General features: G+C 47.1%; 1 protein-coding gene across 2 annotated transcripts in view; it reads left to right on the plus strand.

Annotated features, from left to right (window-relative positions):
• The window catches only part of LOC134346880 (disks large homolog 4), a 438,117-nt gene that overhangs the window by 83,880 nt on the left and 331,080 nt on the right, over nt 1-23,157 (plus strand). The window contains exon 1 of one of the 2 annotated variants that reach the window (XM_063048692.1): nt 12,213-12,353. The exons of the other annotated variant lie outside the window; for it this stretch is intronic. Coding sequence (XP_062904762.1) covers nt 12,312-12,353 — 42 coding nt within the window. The 5' untranslated portion in view covers nt 12,213-12,311. Of the gene's footprint in view, nt 1-12,212; nt 12,354-23,157 lie in introns of those variants that run through there. 2 annotated transcript variants of the gene reach the window in all.

Genomic DNA, 23,157 nt, shown 5'->3' on the forward strand with positions numbered 1-23,157 from the left:
ATTGCTGTTCCACTGTCATCCCTGCTAGGGTATTGTTCCATTGAACTTTGGCCAGCTCCTCCCTTATAACACCATAGTTCCCTTTGTTCAACTGCAATACTGACACTTCCGAGTTTCCCTTCTCCCTCTCAAATTGTAGATTAAAACTTATCATATTATGGCCACTACCTCCTAATGGTTCCTTTATCTCGAGGTCCCTGATCGAATCCGGTTCATTGCACAAACTAAATCTAGAATTGTGTTCTCTCTGGTAGGCTCCAGTACAAGCTGTTCTAAGAATCCATCTCGGAGGGACTCCACAAACTCCCTTATCTTGGGGTCCGGTACCAACCTGATTCCTCCAGTCTACCTGCATGTTGGAGTCCCCCATAACAACTGTAGCATTACCTTTGTGACATGCCAATTTTAACTCTTGATTCAACTTACACCCTACATCCAGACCACTGATTGAGGGCCTGTAGATAACTCCCATTAGGGTCTTTCTACCCTTAGAATTTCTCAGTTCTATCCATACTGCCTCTACGTCTCTTGATTCTATGTCCCCGCTCACAAGGGACTGAATATCATTCCTCACCTACAGAGCCACCCCACCCCCTCTGCCCATCAGTCTGTCCTTTCGACAGGACGTATACCTTGAATATTCATTTCCCAGGCCCTGTCCACTTGAAGCCATGTCTCTGTTATTCCCACAACATCATACTTACCAATTTCCAACTGTACCTCAAGCTCCTCCACTTTATTTCTTATACTCCATGCATTCATATATAATACTTTAAATTCATTACTCCCCTCACCTCCCATATCAATTCCTATTTCACTTGGCCATACTGTACGATCCCTTCTTGAGCTTTCTGCTGTGTTGATTCTGCTGTCTTTCTTAACTTTTCTTATTCTGACTTTCCCTTTATCTCCATCCTTATGTTTCCAGTTTGTCCCCTCCCCCCCCCCACTACTTAGTTTAAACACACCCGCGTTGCAGAGGCAACCCTGCCTGTCAGAATGCTGGTGCCCCGCTTATTAAGGTGCAACCCGTCCCTTTAGTACAATTCATCCTTACCCCGAAACATACCCCAGGTCGGCAGGTAGCCAGGTAAAACCACAGCCGTAAAAATGTGGAAACCATAGAAAGGGTGCAGAGGAGATTTACAAGGATGTTGCCTGGATTGGGGAGCATGCCTTATGAGAATAGGTTGAGTGAGATTGGCCTTTTCTCCTTGGAGCGACCGAGGATGATAGGTGACCTGATAGAGGTGTATAAGATGATGAGAGGCATTGATCGTGGGATAGTCCAAGGCTTTTTCCCAGGGCTGAAATGGCTAACACGAGAGGGCACAGTTTTAAGGTACTTGGGAGTAGGTACAGAGGAGATGTCAGGGCAAGTTTTTTAAGCAGAGAGTGGTGAGTGCATGGAATGGGCTGCCGGCGACAGTGGTGGAGGCAGATATGATAGGGTCTTTTAAGAGACTTCTGGTTAGGTGCATGGAAGTTAGGAAATAGAGGGCTATGGGTAAATTCTAAAATAAATACATGTTCGGCATGGCATCGTGGGCCGAAGAGCCTATATTGTGCTGTAGGTTTTCTATGCTTCTTGGTTTCTATTAATATAAGAGCAGGGTTGTGGTGCTGAGACTTTAGAAGGTACTGGTGAGGTCCCACCTTGAGTATCATGAACAGTTTTGCACTCCTTATCTCAGAAAAGATTTGCTGGCATTGGGAAGAGTTCAGAGGAAGTTCACAAGGATGATTCTAGGAATGGGTTATCAGGTGAGGAACGTTTGATGGTTCTGGGCCTGTATTCACTGGAATTTGGAAGGATGAAGGGGGGGATCTCATTGAATCCTTTCAAATGTTGAGAGGCCGAGACAGAGGAGATGTGGAAAAAATGTTTCCCATGGTGGGGGAATCTAGGACAAGAGGACACAGCCTCAGGTTATAGGGGCGTCCATTTAAAACAGAGATGCAGAGAAATTTCTGTAGCCAAAGGGTGGTGAATTTGTGGAATTTATTACCATAGGCATCTGTGGAGGGCAGGTTATCGGGTGTATTTAGTGCAGAGATTGATAAGTTCTTGGCTAGTCATGGCATCAAAGGTTATGGAGAGAAGGCCAGAGAGTGGGGCTGAGCAGGAGAATAAAAGGATCAGCTATGATTGAATGAAGGAGCAAACCCAATGGGCCAAATGGCCTAATTTTGCTCCTACATCTTATGGTCTTATGGCAGAGAGTGAAATTAGGTAGCAGATTAGAATGCAGATAAAGAAAATGTTCCATTCCCAACCCCCCACCCCCAGAGATCATCGGGGGGTAGGGGGGCCTTCAAACTTGCTGTCTGGAAGGGGTTGTAGAGCTAAAAAAACTCAACTCATGAAAGCAGTTGTTATTATATAGGTTTAAGGTGAGAGGGAAAGATTTTAAAGGACCCAAGGGGTAATTTTTTCACCCAGAGGGTGATGCTTATAATGGAATTAGTGCTAGGGAATGTAGTTGAGGCAGTTACAGTAACAACATTTAAAAGGTAATCAGACAGGTACATGGATTGGAATGGTATAGAGCAGGGGTTCCCAACTTTTTTTATGCCATGGATCAATACCATTAATCGAGGGGTCTGTGGACCCTACATTGGGAACCCCTGGTATAGGGGGAATATAGGACAAATGCCTTCTCTGGTCCCCTCCTCAATCTCCTACATTCCAAGGTACAATAACCTATCCTGGCTGACCTGTCCCTTTTACTCAGGCTCTCTAGTCCTGGCATCATTCACTTGAATCTTTTCTGTACTCTTTCCAGTTTAACCATTGCTTTCCCACATAGGGTGACTAAAATTTTACACAGTACTCCAAGTGCAGCTTCACTAAAAACTTTTGCAACTGCAGAAGACACCTTGGTCAGCATGAATGAGTTAGGCTGAAGGGACTATTTCTGTGCTTTATACATCTATGAAAAATTATAGATTTTTTTCCCAGCACAATGGAGTCTAGAACTCTAGAACAGGTTTGATGAGCAACACCTCATATTCTGTCTGGGTGGCCTCCAACTGAATTGCATGATCATCAATTTCTCCAACTTCTGGTAATTTCTTCCTCCCTTCTTTCTTTTTCCATTCCCCATTCTGGTCACTCCTCACCCCATCTCTTCTCACCTGCCCATCACTTCCCGTTGGTTCCTCCTTCCCTTTTTCCTATGGCCCACTGTCCTTTCCAATCAGATTCCTTCTTTAGTCCTTTACCCTTTCCCCTTCCGCCTCTCCTGGTCTCACCTATCACCTGCCAGTTTGTACTTCTCCCCATCCCCCCTCCCACCTTCTTATTCTGGCTTCTGCCCCTTTTATTTCCAGTCCTGATTATGGTTTTGGCCCGAAACATCGACTGTTTGTTCCCCTCCGTAGATGCTGCCTGACTTGCTGAGTTCCTCCAGCATCTTGTGTGTGTTGCTCTAGAATTTGAGGGCACAGGTTTAAGGTGAGAGGCGAGAAATTTAAAGATCTGAAGGTAAGTTTTTGAATAGGGTGGGTAGTGAATATTTAGAATGAGTGGGGAAAGAGGTTGTGGAGACAGGTACTATTACAATATTTGGGAGGGTACTTGGAGAGGAAAGGAGCAGAGGCGTGTGGGCCTGATGAGGGAAAAATGGGAGGGGTGATTCGCCTATATAAGCACCATGGTCGACAGGGATCAGGTGGGTTGTTTCTCTGATTCTGTACGTGAATGTAAAGAGCTCTGATCTGCAGGATGCTAAGAGGCAGCTCTTCTTCAATCATCTTAAATGTTTCCAGGATTTCTAATTAGAATCACTGACTTCAGAATGTGTGCTGCAATTTGAGTTATTTTAACTCTTCTTTCAAATAAATTCTTGGATCTATAAATTTGTTCAGGGGATGCTGGTGCCATAAGCGAAGCCATCTTTTTTTTGCCCATCCCAACCTGCCTTTGACCTTTGGCTCTTCAGGCATTCCATAGTTAAACTTCCTACAGTGGGGCTGGAATCACATATACATCAGGCTGGGTAAAGAGGGCATATTTTCAAACCTAAAGACATGGTGTTTTGCAGTGTCTGTATAGTTTCATCTTGAACACCAGCAACTGTTTTTCTCTAAGTTTATTTAATGACTTGAACTTAAATACCCCAGTCGCTTTGGCGGGATTTGAACTTGTGGTCAATTGTTTACTCTCCCATTGCCACTGTAAGGAACAATTAATTAAATCTGGCAGTGTAGAGCATTCAGTGGAGATCAATTGAATGGGGGAGAAAACCTTAATTTTCCCACTTAAATCACTTAACCATAGAGGGCTGCGGGCCAAGTGCTGGAAGAAGATGTTAATATGGAAAGGAGCCCACTGGTCGGCATGGGCTGGTTCCATGTTGTATCACTCTCTGAGCTGTTCATTAACAAATCGCTGAGATTTTTATCCAGGTACAGAACTGAGGCTGTAGCTCAAGCTCTGATGTGATGCTGCATAAGGCAGTCCTGTAACTAAAGGACTGATACCATTGTACAACGTGAGATGGAGGTGTATTGGATAATTAGACCACTCAGCTGAACCCTTTCAGAGAAATCACCCCAAATTCCTCAGGTTCAAACTTGCATTCATGTGCTTGAGGTCCAGAAATCTTATCATTTCTGAAAAATAGGGAACTAGCCCATCTGTGTACTGTAAACTACAAATGGCAATATAATTCTAGTGTGGAATGGAAACACACAATGCTGGAACAACTTTGCCCCTCCAACAGCATGGAGCTCCCTCCTCACTGCTCCTCCGGCAGCATGGAGCTCCCTCCTCACTGCCCCTCCAACAGCATGGAGCTCCCTCTTCACTGCTCCTCCGGCAGCGTGGAGCTCCCTCCTCACTGCTCCTCCGGCAGCGTGGAGCTCCCTCCTCACTGCTCCTCCGGCAGCATGGCGTCCATTCGGTGGTGCGGCGCTCCCTCTTCATCACCCCTCTGCTGCCTCGCCACTCCCTCCTCGTTACCCTTCTGATACCTTGCACTCCCTCCTCATCACCCCTTCATCACCTTGTCACTCCCTCCTTGCTGCTCCTCCAACAGCACAGAACCTTTGTTCCTCACCACCCCTCCACCAGCGTGGAGCCCCCTCAGTACCATCTTCCCTATCCCTGGTGCTTTGCGTGGTTGAACACCATAGCAGTGCTGTCTCAGGTGTGATTGGATGTGAGCTGGGAATTAACCATTGGATAAATCGAGACAGAGGCCAGTATATAACATCTACATTTCTGAAAATTAGAAACAATGTGATGGGAGGTGAGCTGGATTGGTACTTTGAGCTGGTGACATGTCCTAGTGGAGGAGAAAGTATTGAACAGGTGTTCCCAACGTACGGTCCACAGATCCTTCGGTTATTCGTGGGGGTCCATGGCATAAAAAAGTTTGGGAACCTCTAGTGTAGAGGGATGTTTAGTTGCTGTATGTCTAAGATCTGTCAGATAACAAAACCCCTTAATGGATGGATCTTGTTTAAAAAATGTCTTGTGGGTTTCCGTCCTTGGCCTTCAGGACCTGCACCTACAAATGATTGTAATTTTGAGTCTCCCCTTTATAACTGCTCCTTGTGTTTTTCTTTTCCTCACAAACACGAGGAAATCTGCAGATGCTGGAAATTCCAGCAACACACACAAAATGCTGGTGGAACGGAGCAGGCCAGGCAGCATCTATAGGAAGAATTACAGTTGACGTTTTGGGCTGAGACCCTTCGTCAGGACTAACTGAAAGAAGAGATAGTAAGAGATTTGAAAGTGGGAGAGGGAGGGGAGATCTGAAATGATAGGAGAAGACAGGAGGGGGAGGGATGAAGCTAAGAGCTAGAAAGTTGATTGGCAAAAGGGATACAGAGTTGGAGAAGGATCATGGGACAGGAGGCCTAGGGAGAAAGAAAGAAAGGGGGAGGGGAGCCCAGAGGAAGATGGAGAGCAGGCAAGGAGTGATTGTGAGAGGGACAGGGAGAGAAAAAAAAGGGGGGGGATAAAAATAAATAAGGGATGGTGTAAGAAGGGGAGGAGGGGCATTGACGGAAGTTAGAAAAATCAATGTTCATGCCATCAGGTTGGAGGCTTACCTGATGGCATAAACATTGATTTCTCTAACACAATCACTCATTGCCTGCTCTCCATCTTCCTCTGGGCTCCCCTCCCACTTTCATTCTTTCTCCCTAGGCCTCCTGTCCCATGATCCTTCTCCAACTCTGTATCCGTTTTGCCAATCAACTTTCCAGCTCTTAGCTTCATCCCTCCCCCTCCTGTCTTCTCCTATCATTCTGGATCTCCCCCTCCCACTTTCAAATCTCTTACTATCTCTTCTTTCAGTTAGTCCTGACGAAGGGTCTCGGCCCGAAACGTCAAATGTACCTCTTCCTATAGATGCTGCCTGGCCTGCTGCGTTCCACCAGCATTTTGTGTGTTTTTCTTTTCCTCCTTGGTTTTCCCATGTTTGTGAGTATTTTATTTTGTGTTTGTTTGCGTTTGAAGAGCTGCTATTAAGCAATATTTAGCCAACAACCTGATACAGCAGAGTAACACATCAGTGCAGCTGCTGTGAGAGCACAGAAAGCAATGCTCCCACTCTCGCCGACCAGAGTGCCAACCCACCGGTTTGAAAGGGTTAAACACAAGCACGTTTTCACAGGCTGACAACCTATGTCCTAGGCATTTTCAAAATGTGGGATGGCTTTACTGGAGTTTCTGCGACTCCTAGGTGGCAGTTCGGGAAGAAACTGGTCGGGGAAATTTGGAGTTGGGGCAGAGCTTAAAAACAGGAGTGAGGTTTAGATCAACTTCTTGCTGTACTGCGTCAGTCAGTGGACTGAAGTACTGTGAGCACACAAGTTTTACAGTATACTGACATGGAAATATATTGTCGTTCCTTCATCAGCACTGGGTTTGAATCGTGGAACTTCCTCTGTACAGTGGACTAGAAAGGCAGGCTCCAACACCAGCTTCTCAACAGGGCTCAGATCGGCAGTCTGACTGACAACCCATTGAAAAAAGCAACACACACAAACTTCTGAAGGAACTCAGCATGCCAGGTAGCACTTATGGAAGAGCATAGTCGACGTTTCAGGCTGAGACTCTTCATCAGAGCTGGGGGGAGAAAAGAGTTAGAAGGTGGGGGAAGGGGAGGAAGAACAACAAGGTGATAGGTGAAACTGGGAGGGGGAGGGGTGAAGTAAAGAGCTGGAAAGTTGGTTGGTGAAAGCTAAAGGGCGGGAGAAAGGGGATAGGAGAAGGCAGAAGGCTGTGAAAGAAAGAAGGGAGGGAGGTGATAGGCTGGTAAGGAGATAAGGTGAGAGGGGAATGGTGAAGTGGGGGGGCAATATCAAAAGTTTGAAAAATTGATGTTCATGCCATCAGAATGGAGGCTACCCAGATGGAATATAAGGTGTTGCTCCACCAACCTGAGTGTGGCTTCATTGCAGCAGTAGAGTTGACCATGGACTGACATGTCGGAATGGGAAATGGAATTAAAATGAGTGGCCACTGGGCTATACCACTTTTTCTGGCACGCAGAGTGTAGGTGCTCGGCAAAGCAGTTTCCCAATCTGTGTCAGGTCTCACGGATATACAGGAGACCACACCAGGAGCACTGGATACAGTAAATGACCCCTACAGACTCACAGGTGAAATGTTACCTCACCTGGAAGGGCTGTTTGGGGCCTTGAATGGTAGTGAGGGAGGAGGTGTAGCACTTGTTCCACTTGCTAGGATAAGTACCAGGAGGGAGATCAGTGGGGCTGGATGAATGGACAAGGAAAATCGAAAATGGGGGGAGGGAAAAATGTGCTTTGTGGTGGGATCCTGCTGGAGGTGGTGGAAGTTACAGAGAATTATGTGCTGGATGCGAAGGCTGGTGGGGTGGTCGGTGAGAACAAGAGGAACCCTATCCCTGGTGGGGTGAGGGCAGATGTGTGCTAAATGGAAGAGATGCAGTTGAGAGTAGCATTGATGGTGGAAGAAAGGAAGCCCCTTTCTTTGAAGAAGGAGGACATCTGTTTCGTTCTGGAATGAAAAGCCTCATCTGCAGATTTTCTCTTGTTTGTGACTGAACCCATTAAAAAATGATTTCAATCTGAGATTGCTGGATTTTTGTTTGTTGATATTAGAACTGAGGGATGTGGGAAATGACTGAAGGTGGGGCAGGCTCAAGGGGCTGAATGATCAGAAGGGATCGGAGCAAAATTAGACCATTCGGCCCATTGATTCTGCTCTGCCATTTCATCATGGCTGTCTCCGTTCTCCTGCCTTCTTCACGTAACCTTTGATGCCATGACTAATCAAGAACCTATCAACCTCCACTTTAAATTCCAAGGCTATGACCTGTGGTCCTAGACTCTGCCAATGTTAGAAACATACTCGCCATGTACACTGTGTCTGGGCCAGGGGTTCCCAACCATTTTTAAACCAGTCCAGTGAGCCTTATCATTAACCGAGGGGTCTTTGGACCCCAGGTTGTGAACTCCAGATTTGAGCTTTCAATAGGTTTCAATGAGATACCCCCTCATTCTTCTAAACTTCAGCAAGTACAAGCCCAGAGCTATCAAACGCTCCTCATATCTTAACCCTTTCATTCCTGTGATCATTCTCATCAACCTCCTCTGGACCGTGTTCAATGCCAGCACGTCCTTTCTTAAATAAGTGACCCAAAACTGTTCACAATACTCCAAGTGCAGTTGAGCCAACAGACCTTATAAAGCCTCAACAGTATTTCCTCGCTTTTATATTCTAGTCCTCTCAAAATCCCCCTCCCCCTCCCACTTTCAAATCTCTTACTATCTCTTCTTTCAGTTAGTCCTGACAAAGGGTCTCGGCCCGAAACGTCGACTGTACCTCTTCCTAGAGATGCTGCCTGGCCTGCTGCGTTCACCAGCAATTTTTATGTGTGTTGCTAACATTACAGTTGCTTTACTTACTACCAGTGCTGCTGTTTTTATATTCTTACTCATGTTGTCATATGATTTAGGAGGAAATTATTCGGCCCGTCAAGTCTTTGTCGGCACTCAGAACAATCCAATCTATCACCTTGTAAGTGGTTATCACACACAGCCTCACTGATTCACTCAACACTATTGACGGTGGCCAGTTTAATCTTCTCAACTCACTCGTCTTTGTGATGTGGGAGGAAATCGGAGCATCCGGTCACAGGGAGAATGTGCAGATTCCATGCTTACACCCCCAGAGGACAGGATTGAACCCAGCACTACCTGCTGTCTTAGGAAAAATAACTTAGGAAGATCCCAGGACTTGATGTCCTGTTCTGGTTGGTTCATGAGCTGTGGGCACCCCCCACTGTGTTTATGTCCCACGCAATTGATCTGACGATACTGTTTAGAGTCATACAGCATGGACCCTCCTACTGCAGCCCAGGGATCGCTACAGCAGTGGGTAGGGCAGAACTGAGGGAGGGTCACACTCTGAGTGGGACAGTATTGAGGGAGGATCACACTATGGGTGGGGCACTACTGAGGGAGGGTCACACTGAGAAAAGGAAGTTACTGAAGGAGGGTCACACAGAGGCGGCTGGAACAAGGAGGGTCACTCTGTGGGAGGGGTGGTACTGAGAAAAGGTTACACTGTTGGTGGGGCAGCACTGAGGGAGGCTCACACTGTGCATGGGACAGTACTGAGGGAGTGTCATACTGTGCATGGGACAGTACTGAGGGAGAGTCACACTGTGCGTGGGGCAGTACTGAGGGAGAGTCACACTGTGCGTGGGGCAATACTGAGGGAGAGTCACACTGTGCATGGGACAGTACTGAGGGAGGGTCATACTGTGCATGGGACAGTACTGAGGGAGGGTCATACTGTGCATGGGACAGTACTGAGGGAGGGTCATACTGTGCATGGGACAGTACTGAGGGAGAGTCACACTGTGCATGGGGCAGTACTGAGGGAGAGTCACACTGTGCGTGGGGCAGTACTGAGGGAGAGTCACACTGTGCATGGGACAGTACTGAGGGAGGGTCATACTGTGCATGGGACAGTACTGAGGGAGTGTCAAACTGCAGGAGAGGTGGTATTGGAGGATGGTCACAATGTGGGAGTGGCGGTCACAAGGGAGGATCATACTGTGGGATGGGTAGTGCAAAGGGAAAGTCACAAAAGGTTGGTTTGCAGGTGCAGCAGGCTATCAAGAGGGCAAATGTAACGCTGGTCTTCACTGCTAGAGGGATTGAATTTAAGAGCAGGGAGGTTATGCTACAACTATACAGGGTACTGCTAAGGCCGCACCTGGAGTACTGCGTGCAGTTCTGGTTTCTGGTCTCCTTACTTGAAGAAGGATATACTGACTTTGGAGGCTGTGCGGAGGAGGTTCATCAGGTTGATTCCAGAGACGGGGGGGGGTGGGGGGTGCAGTGGTGGTGGTGGTGATTAGGCTATGAGGAGAGATTGAGTCGCTTGGAACTGTACTCGCTGGAATTCCAAGCAACGAGAAGAGATCTTATAGAAATATATAAAATTATGAAAAATTAAGATAGAGGCAGGAAAGTTATTTCCACTGGTAGGTGAGATTAGGACTCAGCTCAAGATTCGGGGGTGTAGATTTAGGACAGAGGTGAGGGGGAACTGCTTTTCCCAGAGAGTGGTGAATTTATGGAATTCTCTGTCCAATGAAGCAGTAGAGGCTACATCAGTAAGTATATTTAAGACAAGGTTGGATAGATTTTTGCATAGTAGGGGAATTAAGAATTATGGGGAAAAGGCAGCTAGGTGGAGATAAGTCAATGGTCAGATCAGCCATGATCTTATTGAATGGCGGAGCAGGCTCGATAGGCCAAGTGGCCTACTCCTGCTCCTATTTCTTATGTTCTTATGTCACACTGTGGTGGTGTCCTGTGGGCAATGTACTATTAGAATTGCCATCTTTCACTTGTTAGGGTAAATCTAGGTCTTGCACATCCTCCTGGACTGACATAAAAAAACTTCTTGGTAAAGTGACAGATTTAGTGGAGACTTCAAAATTGGGAACCTTTTTAGCAAGGAAGCTGATTGTAGTGTGAGGAGAGTTAATGAGCAAAGGACATGGAGTGATAGTGACCTGAATCTTCTGAAGCTAGGCATCAGGCTGGAGAGAGGGAGAAGAGGCTGTGTGCAGAAAGCATAGAGCAATGGTTTCTCCTGAACGTGGGCATCAGGCTGCTGCCCGGTTTATTCATTTTAAACCATTTATCCGCATTTCTGTTGCTCTGCCTCAAGACCTCTGCTCTGCAGTCTCAGGTGCTGTCTAACCTGGCATCGCTCCTCTGACTCTTGGGACAAAGTAAGGAACCCTTGATTAGGAAGATAGGGAGACAGTGGGGTTACAGTTAAGGGTGAAAGCGCTGTTCCGGAGATGCTCAGGGCTGCCAGCTGCTGTGTCCTTGTACTTACTGGAACTAAATCAGACTCTGCTGTGATGCACAGCACAGCCAAGTAATGTGCTGCTGGGATTAACACAGGTAGGTAGGGAACCGTTTGTGCCCCTACCGCTCCAGTGCTGCTTGGGTGACTGAGCTCCGGGCTGGTGTTGGTCAGTTAAATGGAGCAAAACAGGGTCTGCTGACTTTGATATTATGTGTCTGCTTGCTTTCTGGGCCCTTTGGAACACCGCGTGCACAAGATAATCCCACACCTTTACTCTGCTCTTTCTGTGCCTCCACTCCTCCTTCCTCAATCCCCCTTCCTCAATCCCCATCCACTCGCTCAGCCCACGCTCCTCAGAGCACTGTGAGCCAGTCTCTGGTCAGCGACGGGTTAATGCAGGAGCCGCTGCTGCCGTCAGGCAAGCTGCAAGGACACGAGGGGATGGAATGTTTTCTTAATCATGGAAGACGCATCTTTTGGGTAGAGAATAAAAAAAAATCATTGTAAACAATGTAGAGACCTCGTTCTGGCTGCTGTTCTGATGACGGGACTCTCTGGGGCAGTTAATGAGTGGACATGCCTGTGTTATAAAACATTCAGCAATTTATATTCAATCCTGTGTTTCTGGTCCCCGCAACACCCCCTCCACCCCACCCTGCTCACTCCCTCCCTCCCCCCTCAATCACAGTAAAATATACAGCGCCCAGCTAACAGTTCGGAAGCCTAAATGACACTGATCTGGAAGCGTGAGTAGGGAACCCATCAGCTCATCTCCCGAGTGGGGTCCTCTCTCTGTCTCCCCCCCTCCCCATCCTACTCCCTGCCCACCCTTCTTTCTACCTCCCCCGCTAAACAGAACCCGGCAGTTCTGGGTTGCGATGCTGCGAGGGGCTTTCAGTCTTTAGTTTTTAAAAAACATACTAATCTTCTATCGTGCTGCTGAAGGGAGACAGCCACTGCTCTGTACATGAAGAGAAAAGCCAAGCTGACATCTCTTTGCCCCTGTGTGGTATGTATCCTTCTTGCTCTCTGCCTGTCTCTCTCTCTCTCTCTATCTCTCTCTCTCTCCGTCTCTCTCTGCCTCTCTCTCTCTCCCCTCCTCCTCCTTTCTCTCCCTCCCTCCCTCTTTGTAATCCAGCTGCATAAACATGTGTATGCATGTTTACATGTATGTGGGCACAGGTGTACATGTTTGTGTGGGGGCAGATATGTGTGTGTGTGTGTGTGTGTGTGTGTGTGTGTTTGTGTATGCATATGTTTACATTTACATTAATGGTGAGTGATGTGCTTGTGTGTGTGGCGTAAACATGTACCAGAGTATCAGATTATGTTTGCACATGCGTGTTTGCAGGTTTGTGCAGTTCTTTGCATGTATGCAAATGTGTTATACTGGCATTTGTGCATGTGTGTGTGGATTTGTGTTGATGTGTGTTATATATGCCTACATGTTTATTTGCATACATGAACATTTGCATGTGTTATTTATGTGTGCATATTTATCAAGTGTATTTTTGTATGGGATTGTGTATGTGTGCATTTTTATAGTGTCTTTACATTTATCTGCATGTATGTGTGAACATTTGTGAGCAGTTATGTTTTTATGTGCACGTGTGTTTCCTTAGTGCTGTGTGTATTTTTGCATGTTTACATCAGGCTTCATGTTCATGTTCATTCATAAATGTGGATCCATGTGTTCTGTGTGCCTATGTGTGCACATACAATGTTTCACATGTGTGAAGTTGAGTGCACATGCAAGGTCTACATTTTGTGTTTGTACAGTTGTGTGGATGCATATGGGCAGGCAAGCACCTGTTTGCATTTGTTCGAGATTGTGGAAATGTTTGTGTGTGCACCTGTGCCCTCTAAATTAGCGCGCTTTTCTGATGTGTGTGATGAACTTCCCTTCTGTTGCCCCTCAAGGCATGCCTGAGGTGGCCGCTGCTGATACAATTCTGATTTTCCAGAGTTTCTGTGCTGTTTTTGGGAGAGGGCTGCAGGGTTTGGATGACCTGCCACTGTGCTGAGAGATAATCAGGCCTCACTCTCATGAGGGGAAGCTTCTGAGAATGTTGAAGAGGATAGTCCTTTTAATTGCTAACTCAACTTGAGCTCCTGCTGTACATTCCAATCAGAAGTGCCTGGACACTGGTTGTGTGTTGTCTGTGCAATTGTGCATGAGACTGTGGATGAGCAGCTGGGTCCATGGGCACTGCCATCATGCACCGGCTGTGTGTTGTCTGTGCCCATCAGGGGGTTGTGGACAAGCAGCTGGGCTGGGGTCCATGGGCACTGCCATTATGGATCCCAGTTGCTTGCTGCAGCAGGCTCCAATGTGCACTGCAATCAAGCCGTGTTAATAATGACTTCTCATTTCACCAGCAAACTTCACCGCCTTAGGATGTTCAAACACCAGCAGACTGATAGAGTTTTTGAAAATGTGATCAATGCTGTAGACAGTTTGTGTGCAGCGGGTTCCTACAGACTGGATCATCTGTTTGGTTATGTTGTCTGAGGGATGTTTATTGAGGTCTGGGCTTGAGGAAATCCCCCTATCCTTCTTCTAAATCCTGGTAGTGGGGTCCTTCCCATCTGCAAGACAGGGCAGATAAATCGCAGTTTAAAGTCTCATCCAGCTCCCCACTGAATGGCTTTTGGAGTTGTTGTTCTCTTTTGCTCTTGCTTAAGGGTGGGGGTGGGTGACTGTGTATTTAGCAGTAAGACCTGGACCAGGTTAGACACATTGCAGAAATCAGGTGGTCACCTAACTGCCATATCTGAGGGGACACCTCTGACCAGTAACAGAATTAAGAATAGATTGTTATGGTTACAGTGCAGTGCAGTCAGAAGGCAAGGTATGATGAGGTGGATGGTGAGGTAAAGAGTCCATTTTATTGTACTTGGGAACCATTTATAACTTTGGGATAGAAGCTGTCCTTGAGCCTGGTGGTACATACTTTTAATATTTTGTATCTTCTTCACAACGGCAGTGGGGAGGGGTAAAGAAGATGGAATATCTGGGATGGGTATGGTTTTTGAGTATTTTGTCTGCTTTACAAAGGCAGCAAGAGTTTATGTAACCAAGACTCGTTTTTGTGATGTGGACACAAATCAGCACAACTCCACGCTTTCTTGTGGTCTCGTCATGGTCAGGAATGTGATGGTATACTTTTCACTTGCATGGATTTCACAACTCTTAGCACCGTTTGGAACAAAGTAGGCTGCTTGATTGGTACGCCAAACACAACCCGAACCAGTCATTCTCTTTGCTACCGGAACAAAGTTGGCAAATGACATGAAAGTTGGTCAAGTTGTAAATAGTGTAGAAGGTTGTCGTAGGTTACAACTGGACATTGAAAGAATGCAGAGCTGAGTTGAGAAGTGGCAGATGGAGTCTAACCCAAATAAGTGTGAAGTGTGAAGATAAGTGTGTTGGCGCGTGGCCAAGTGGTTAAGGCGTTGGACTAGTGATCTGACAGTCGCAAGTTCAAGCCTCAGCTGAGGCAGCGTGTTGTGTCCTTGAGCAAGGCACTTAATCACACATTGCTCCTGCACGTTTATAGCCCAGAGGTGGCTGTTGGTGCAGTATGGACAAGACAAGACTTTGGAAAGTTGAATTTGATGGAAGGATTCTTGGCAGTGTGGAAGACAGAGGGATCTTGGGGTAAATTGATAGAGTGGTTAAGAAGGTGTACAACATGTTGATCTTGACTAGTTGGGGGACTGAGTTCAAGAGCTGTAAGGTACTATTGCTCTATAAAACTTTGCTAAGACTATTCTTGGAATATTGTTTTCAGTTCTGGTTGCCTTATTATAAGAAGGAAGCTTTAGACAGGATGCAGAGGAGATTTACCAGGATGCTGCCTGGATCAGAGAGCATGTTTTATGAATGAACTAGGGCTTGTCTCTCTGGAGCGAAGGAAGTTGAAGGATGTCTTGATAGAGGTGTACAAGATGATAAGAGGCACAGATTGGGTGGATTCCAAGAGACTCTTATCCCAGGATGGAAATGGCTAATATGAGATGGCATAATTTTAAGGTGATTAGAAGAAAATATAGGAGCTTATCGGAGGTAGTTTTTCTCACACAATGAGTCATGGGTGCGTGGAACACCCTGCTATGTGTGGTAGTGGGGGATGATACATCAGGGACGTATAAGAACCTCTTAGATAAGTGCATGGATGATAAGAAATGGACGGCTATGTAAGAGGGAATATTTTGATTGATTTTGGAGTAGATTTAAAGGTTGGGACAATATTGTGGGCTGAAAGGCCTGTACCCTTCTCTAATATTCTATGTTCTAAAGTGGTTGCACTGTGTACTATCTACAAAGTGCACTTCATTGCCTGAGCTACTCCAAAAACTCTGCCTGAGTCTCTGACCTGCTGCCCAGAAGAACAAGGGGAGCACCACCACCTACAGCTACCTTTCTCACACACATATCTGACTTGGAAATATATCTCTATGACCTCATCAGCTCTGGGTCTGAACTCTAGAACCCTTTCCCCAGCAGTACTTTCACCAGGACTGCTGCCTCTGTGAGAGCTTAGAGTGCCGTCCAGGTCAATGCATTGTGCTGCCCCTTGAAGATATTCCAAGGTGATTCGAGGTGTCTAAGATGAATTATCCAGGTAGCTGTTGACAGATCACTTTGGAGCACCTCCTGACAATACAAGTCGCTTTAATGGATTATAATAGGATATCGGTTCCTTTGTTTCAATGAAACCATTCAGCAGATCAGAAAAATGAAGCTCATGATCTTATTGATTGACACAATCACCTTGAAGGGCTGAATGCCTGTCTTTTTCTTATCATCATTTTGTTATCCTGATTTGGGCTCACCCTGAATTAGAAATGTATTTCACATGTGGCCAAGGCAGCCCTCTTTGCCCTCTTCATGGCTGCCATTTTGTCTGTTGGCACAGATACGCAAGTAGACGTATCATGATTAAAATTGACAAGTGTGATTGGATAGATGGTTCCCAGTGCCTCAGCCCCAAATTCCAACTAACCACTCCTCCTCACTTGATTTCTGACTCCCCTTTATATCTCTTATCACTGAAACTTATAAATAAGTTTATTTTTTGATTCACAGTTCCAGCGACCTACACTCAATCATGACCTCTGGTGCTGTGTGGAGTTTATATGTTCTCCCTGTGACTGCATTAGCTTCCTCTGGGTGCTTTGGTTTCCACCCACATCCCAAAGACACCTGGGCTGGTAGTTAATTGGCTGCTTGAAATTACGCTTGTTTGTGGTGGAATCTAGTGATGTTGATGAGTATGTGGGGAGATTGGTGTGGGTTTCTCTCAAACAATAAGATTGAAAGAGTGAGTACAGAGAAAATTTTCAAGGATGTTGCCAGGACTTGAGGATCTGAGCTATAGAGAAAGGTTTGATTCCCTAGAGTGCAGGAGAATAAGGGGAGAAGTGATAGAGAAATACAAAATTATGATGGGTATAGATAGGGTAAATACAAGCTTTTTCTGCTGAGGTTGTGTGTGATTAGAACTAGGGTTCATGGGTTAAGGATAAAAGGAGGAAACACGCATGGTCATGGGGAGATGCACAAACTCCTTAGAGACAGCAATGGGAATTGAACCCCGATGGGTGAAAGCTGACGCTGTAAATGAATGCGCTAACTGCAATGCTACTGTGACCCTCACATGTGTGGATATTGGATAGGGTGTGAGTTAAGCAAGCTGTTGTATCATACCTGGAACTGAGTTTCTTCAACATCATTGACACTGCCCTCATACAAACAAGCTGCAAGCACTTCACCATATTCCTGACCCACAGGCACTGGAGGAGTTTGTGGTATTTCCAACAATAGATGTGGAATTTTCCCTTTGTTAAGCTATATCTGGACCCCTTCCCAAGGGGTTTGGGGGAATATTCAGTGAAATTAATCATCAAACTCGGACCTGACTGTACCAGTGAAGAAAGGTCAGCAGCCAGAGATTGGCTATAACTGACCCCAGCATCAGACTAGCTGGAAGGATGGACTTAGAGTTAGTTCTGCAGATATTAAGCTATTTATTATACCCGTCATGTGGTGAATTCTTTCAAGTCAATTCACAGGAGTAACTTTTAAACAAAATTGCATTTTGAAGCCATATCAGAATACCAGTAAAATATTTAGCCAGCTGTAGGTATATCTAAGAGTAAATGATGAATTTGGACAACATGTTGCTTCAGGAAACTTGTGAGCTCATGATCGGAGCATTACCTTTGGTTGAGTTTGGGTCAAGGTCCTGAAACAGTGGAATGGTACATGGAGTGCATGGGTAGCCTGCATGTATACCAAATAACCAGAAGGGCAAATGGAGCACTGGCCATTATTGCAAGAGGAATGGAGTATCTTAGCCATTGATGAGACAACGCTTGGTGCATATCATTTTGGCTTCCTCATTTAATAAGAGATGTGCTTGCACTGAAGGCAGAATTAAGTGGATATTTTATGAAGGATGATTGAAGAGGTTGGGTTGGGCTGTCCTCAACAGAGGTTGAAGGAAGACAGGTGATCTCATTGAAGCATGGATTCTGAAAGGTGAATGTTTCACCCTGTTGGAGAATCTAGAACCAGGGACTGAATTCAAGAGCTGTGAGGTAATGTTGTAGCTCTATTAAACCCTGGTTAGACTACACTTAGAGTATTATGTTCAGTTCCGGTAGCCTCATTATACGAAGGATGTGGAAGCTTTAGAGAGGGCAGCATCGATTTACCAGGATGCTGCCTGGATTAGAGAGCATGAGTCTAAGGAGGATAGGTTGAACAAGTTAGAGCTCTTCTTTCTGGATAGAGGGAGGATAAGAGGTGAATTGATAGAGGTGTACAAGATGATAAGAAGCATAGATAAAATGGACAGCCAAGGGCTATTTCCCAGGACAGAAATGGCTAATTCAAGGTGGAATGATTTTAAGGTGATTGGAGGGAATTACAGGGAGGATGTCTGAGGTAAGTTTTAATACACAGAGTGGTGGGTATGTACAATGTGCTGCCATGGTGGTATAGATGGAAATATTAGGGATATTTAAGATACTCTTAGGTAAGTACATGGATGGTAGAGAAATGGAAAGTAATAGAGGAGGGAAGGGTTACATTGATCTTAAAGGTCGGCACAACATTAAATGGTCAAGGGGTTGTAGTGTTCTATGTTCAGGGCAGGATTCTAACATTTAAAAAATGGATGGGGGAAATTTCTCTTCTAAGTATCATGAATCTTAGGATTCTTCTGCTGGTGAGAGCTACTGTGGCAGGGTTACTGAATATTTTCAAAGATGATGTAGATTCTTGGTCTCGAGGGGAGTTGAATTGTATGGAGAATAGACATGAAAATGGAGTCAAGGGCAAGATCAAATCAGCAATATTAATGAACAGCATTGAAAAGCTTAAGGGGCTAAATGGCCATCTCCTGCTCCTGGTTTTTTTGTGTGGATAAGTTAGTTCTGAGTTATTTGAGTTAGTTCTGCACACACTGTACATTGCACTCTTCAAGTGGTGAAATATTTCAAAGCAAATCACAAGAATAATTTTAAAATAAAATAGCAATTTGAAACCACATCAGAATGCATTGGCACATGAGCCAAAATTTAGAACGGGCCCTTTGTACTGACCCTGTAAAAACCTATTCTATGATGAATCAAACCCTTCTCTCTTATAAAGACCATAACCCCCCATTTTTCTTACAGTCATCTGCCTTTCTAATAGTCTTTTAAATGTCCATATTGTATCAGCCTCGACCATCTCCCTGGTAATGCATTTCAGATACCCACCACTCTTTGTATTAAAAAAAAACACCTCTGACATTTCTCCTAAACTTTCATCCAGTCACCTTAAACTGATATCTTCTGGTATTGGTAATTGCCAGTCTGGGAAAAAGATGCTGTCCACTCTAATTTTTTTTTGATACAACATCTTAACAGATCCGTCTGGCTCAATGAGTCCGTCGTGCCCAATTACACCGATGCGACCAATGAACCTACCTTATGCATCAGTATCAAACTTTACTTCCCTTGCCTTGAAAAGAAGTCTTATGATATTAGCCATTGCACCCTGGGAAAGAGTCTCTGGCTGTCCACTCATTTGATGCCTCTTATCATCTTGTATACTTCTATCAAATCACCTCTCATCCACCTTCACTCCAAAGAGAAAAGCCCTAACTCACTAAACCTTTCCTCATAAGACATGCTCTCTAATCCAGGCAGCATCCTGGTAAATTAACTTTGCCTCTTCCCTAAGGTTTCCACATCCTTCCTAATAATAAGGCATCATTATAACTTAATCACCAGGAGAAGGTTTAAGGAGTGCCTAAAGGAGGAGAGAGAGGCAGAGAATTGGCGAGGGAAGTTCAGAGCTTGCCTGGGAAGTTAAAGGCATGATGCCAGTTGTGGAGTGAGAGATGTTCAAGAGCTATGAATTAATGGAGCAGGAGAGTGAACAATTGGGACTTGGAGACAGTCAGAAATAATGTGAGCAAACCAGTGAAGCAGAATTAACAGGGAGCAAATACCAACAACAGCATGAAATCAAAAACACCAGATTCTGGCAATTGAAACAAAACCAGATATTCCTAAAAATTGTAGTAGGTTGGTCGGCATCTGTGGGAAGTAAAACAAGTAACATTTCATGTTGAAAATGCTTTGTTAGGATCTTTCCAATGGCTTTCTGACCTGTCAGGAAATAGAATGAATTAGACACAGAGTGAAGCTCCCTCAACATCATCCCAGCATACACTCCTGGAGTCAGAAAGAGTGAAGCTACCTCTACACTGTCCTGTCACACACTCCCGGGGTCAGACACAGAGAGGAGCTGTGCTGACTGAGCTGGGAGAAATCGAAGGAAAACTACTGGATAAAGTTCATGCAATACTTTGGAGGTGGCTCTAAAACTCTCTTGGACAACTGAGTGAGTGACGCGTTGGTGTGGAAGCTCGGTGTGGAGTTTTACTGCCGGTTTGGACTGAGTTTGTTGGCGGCTGCTAACTGCGTAGGCAAACGCCGTCGTTCCCCCCATTGACATTGGGGCAACGTTCCTCCTCCATTATTATCCTGATTTTCGTCCGGTGTCGAAGCCGGAGCATCTGAAAGGACGTTTTGACTTCTCCCGGCCTGGGTCTCTGCAAGTCCGACGGAGCCTTTCCTGGCGCCGAGCCAGCGAGGAACTGTCGACTGCAAACTTTCCCGGCCAGTTATTTGACTCGCTCCAGGACTTCTAACCAGCACCGCTGTAAGATGCTCGGACTGGAAAGAGCGCCAGCATGCCGGACCGGTCTCCAGGCAGTCGCGGGCCTTCGGGGAGTTACGCAAGGGCGGCTGCCTCCCCGGCCTCGGACAACGTCCTTTTTCGGTCGGTGAAGGTGGAACGTGGGGTGCAATGTATTTTGCGCCCTGGAATGACACTAGAAAAGTGTGCAGAGGCAATGGAGGACCTTGTGGGGAAAGGTGGTATTCTGGCCACCGAGAAGGAGTTCGGAAAGGCGGTGTTCTATCTGGCGAATGAAGAGCTAGTGCACCGGGCCCTAAGCAGGGGAGTCACGGTGGACAACATCTTTTTACCTATGGAGCTGGTGACGGCCCCCACGCAACGTATCGTGCTTGGGCATGTTAAGCCTTTCATTCTAAATGAGGACCTGCTTCCCTCACTGGCCCGTTTAGGGCAAGTAAGGTCGGAGATCACTGCCATCCGACACAAATTTAAGAGACGCACCCTCCGCACCGTAATCTCTTTCCGGCGTCAGGTATTCATGCAGCTGGAAAGGGAGGGCGATGTTGAGGGCCGGTTTACTGTCCGGCACGAGGGAGTAGATTATCAGGTGTACTGGAGCTCCGAGCGCCCATGGTGCCATGCGTGCAGGGAGGTGGGGCACTTTCGGAGGGACTGCCCTACCACCCGGAACCCAAGGGAGCCCACTTCGGGCACCAGTGCTCCAGCTACCTCTGCCCCTGATCCTACTCCTGCGCGTGCGCCTGCGCCTGCATCTGACCCTGCCCCTGCCCCTGATCCTGCCCCGGCCCCTCACCCTGCCCCTACCCCTGTCCCTACTCCTACGGTTGGGTCGGTCCCTGCTCCTCTCCCTGTGGCTCAGGTGGGGGACGGGGTGGAGTCTGTGCGGACAAAGAAGGCAAAGAAGAAATCCAAACACCCTAAGAAGTTGACCTCTGAGGCCGCAGAGCTCACGCCCATTTCGCCTGAAGTGGAGCGTGGGGCTCGGGGAGGTGCGCAAGCAGACGGGGCGATGGAAACAGAAGGCGCCGCCCCATCGGTGAAGCCTGCACCTGTGTGCTCCTCCAGCGTGAAGAGGAGAAGGGAACGTTCCCGCAAGAGGGCAGGGGATGTAGATGCGGGGGAGTCCCAGGAAAGGGTGGGAATCCTGGCGGATGTTGGTTCCAAACCTGAGTCCCCAGATGTAGCCACCAGCCCTGGGGTAGATGGTGTGGTTGTGCAAAAAGCTTGTGATAGCCCTGTTTGCACAAATGAGGCAGCCCTGGAGGCCTCCACCCAGGACCTACAAGTCAGCGCCTCTCTGGAGGCCAGTGTACCGAATAGTGTAAGAGGAGACGAGGCAAAGCTCTCTCAGTCTCAGCACCAGGCGGCTTGTGAATCCCTTGGACCAAAGGTGCCGGGTTCCCCTCTATACCTGCCCCCTGGGGAGGACGATATTCTGTGCACGTCGACCCCAGCAATAAATGACTTGCAGGGAGTCCCTGGGGATTGTCCCTCCACTGTCGCAAATGTGGATGAGGCTGATGCGACGGTGGAGCGGGCAGGTAAGAGCGAGGTGCCCGCTGCGCGGTGTGGGTCACAAGCGCAGCCATCTATTGGAACATGCGGGGAGGCTGATGGGGATTCTGTCTGCAGTGACGGGTTGGAGGGGGACTCCTTCGATAGTGAAACAATGGACATCTTCACCCCTCCTGAGAAGTCCCCATTGATACCTGTAGAGGAAATTAAGCATTTCATTCTCACCTCTGAGGGTGCCAAGCGCCGGCCTCAACTAGCCTCGCTTCGCTGGCCCAGCATGCCGAGGCTGGTGAAGTCCCTGCGAGTCATCCTCAGACGGAAGGGAAAGGGGAAGAGGAATGCGGTGGCGGGGAACGACAGACGGCAACTAAATCTTTCCTAGATGACCTAGTAAGGGACATCAGAGGGAGAAGCAGCCTCGCTCCTACGGGGGATGATGGGTCACAGGGTGTTGCTGGTACCGCTCGAGCCCAGAAGGCAAAAAGTATCCTTGCTTTCTTTCGGGACAGTGTGGTGGAGGGTACCTCTGCTCTCACCGAAATGGGCACAGCTGCCAAGGCCTAGTGTGCTCCCGACATGAAGCTTACCATAGCTAGTCTCAATGTAAACGGCAGCAGGGGTCCTCTTCGCAGGCATAACAATTTCTCAGTCCTCAGGGATGGGCGGTACACGGTGAGTTTCTTGCAGGAAACCCATACCATCCCTGGGGACGAGTCTGCTTGGCTCCTGGAGTGGCAGGGCGGGGTCTACATGAGCCACCTCAGCTCCATTTCTAGCGGGGTGGCGATCCTGTTGGCCCCGACCTTCCAGCCAGTAATTGAAAGGGTCCAAGATGTTGTGCCCGGCCAGCTGCTCCACCTGGCTGTGCGCCTGGATGGCGTACCATTGCATTTTATCAATGTGTATGCTCCCAGGCGTGGTGTGATGCAGACGCGCCTATTCTGTCAGCTGTCCACCCTGCTGAGCTCCATCGATCCTGGGGACTGCGTCATCCTCGGGGGAGATTTCAATTGTACCCTCGAGGCGGAGGACCGCTCGGGCCTCCAACGCGACCCAGCATCAGCAAAAAGGT

The sequence above is a fragment of the Mobula hypostoma genome, chromosome 5, assembly GCF_963921235.1.
Source record: "Mobula hypostoma chromosome 5, sMobHyp1.1, whole genome shotgun sequence".
NCBI classification, from domain to species: domain Eukaryota; kingdom Metazoa; phylum Chordata; class Chondrichthyes; order Myliobatiformes; family Myliobatidae; genus Mobula; species Mobula hypostoma.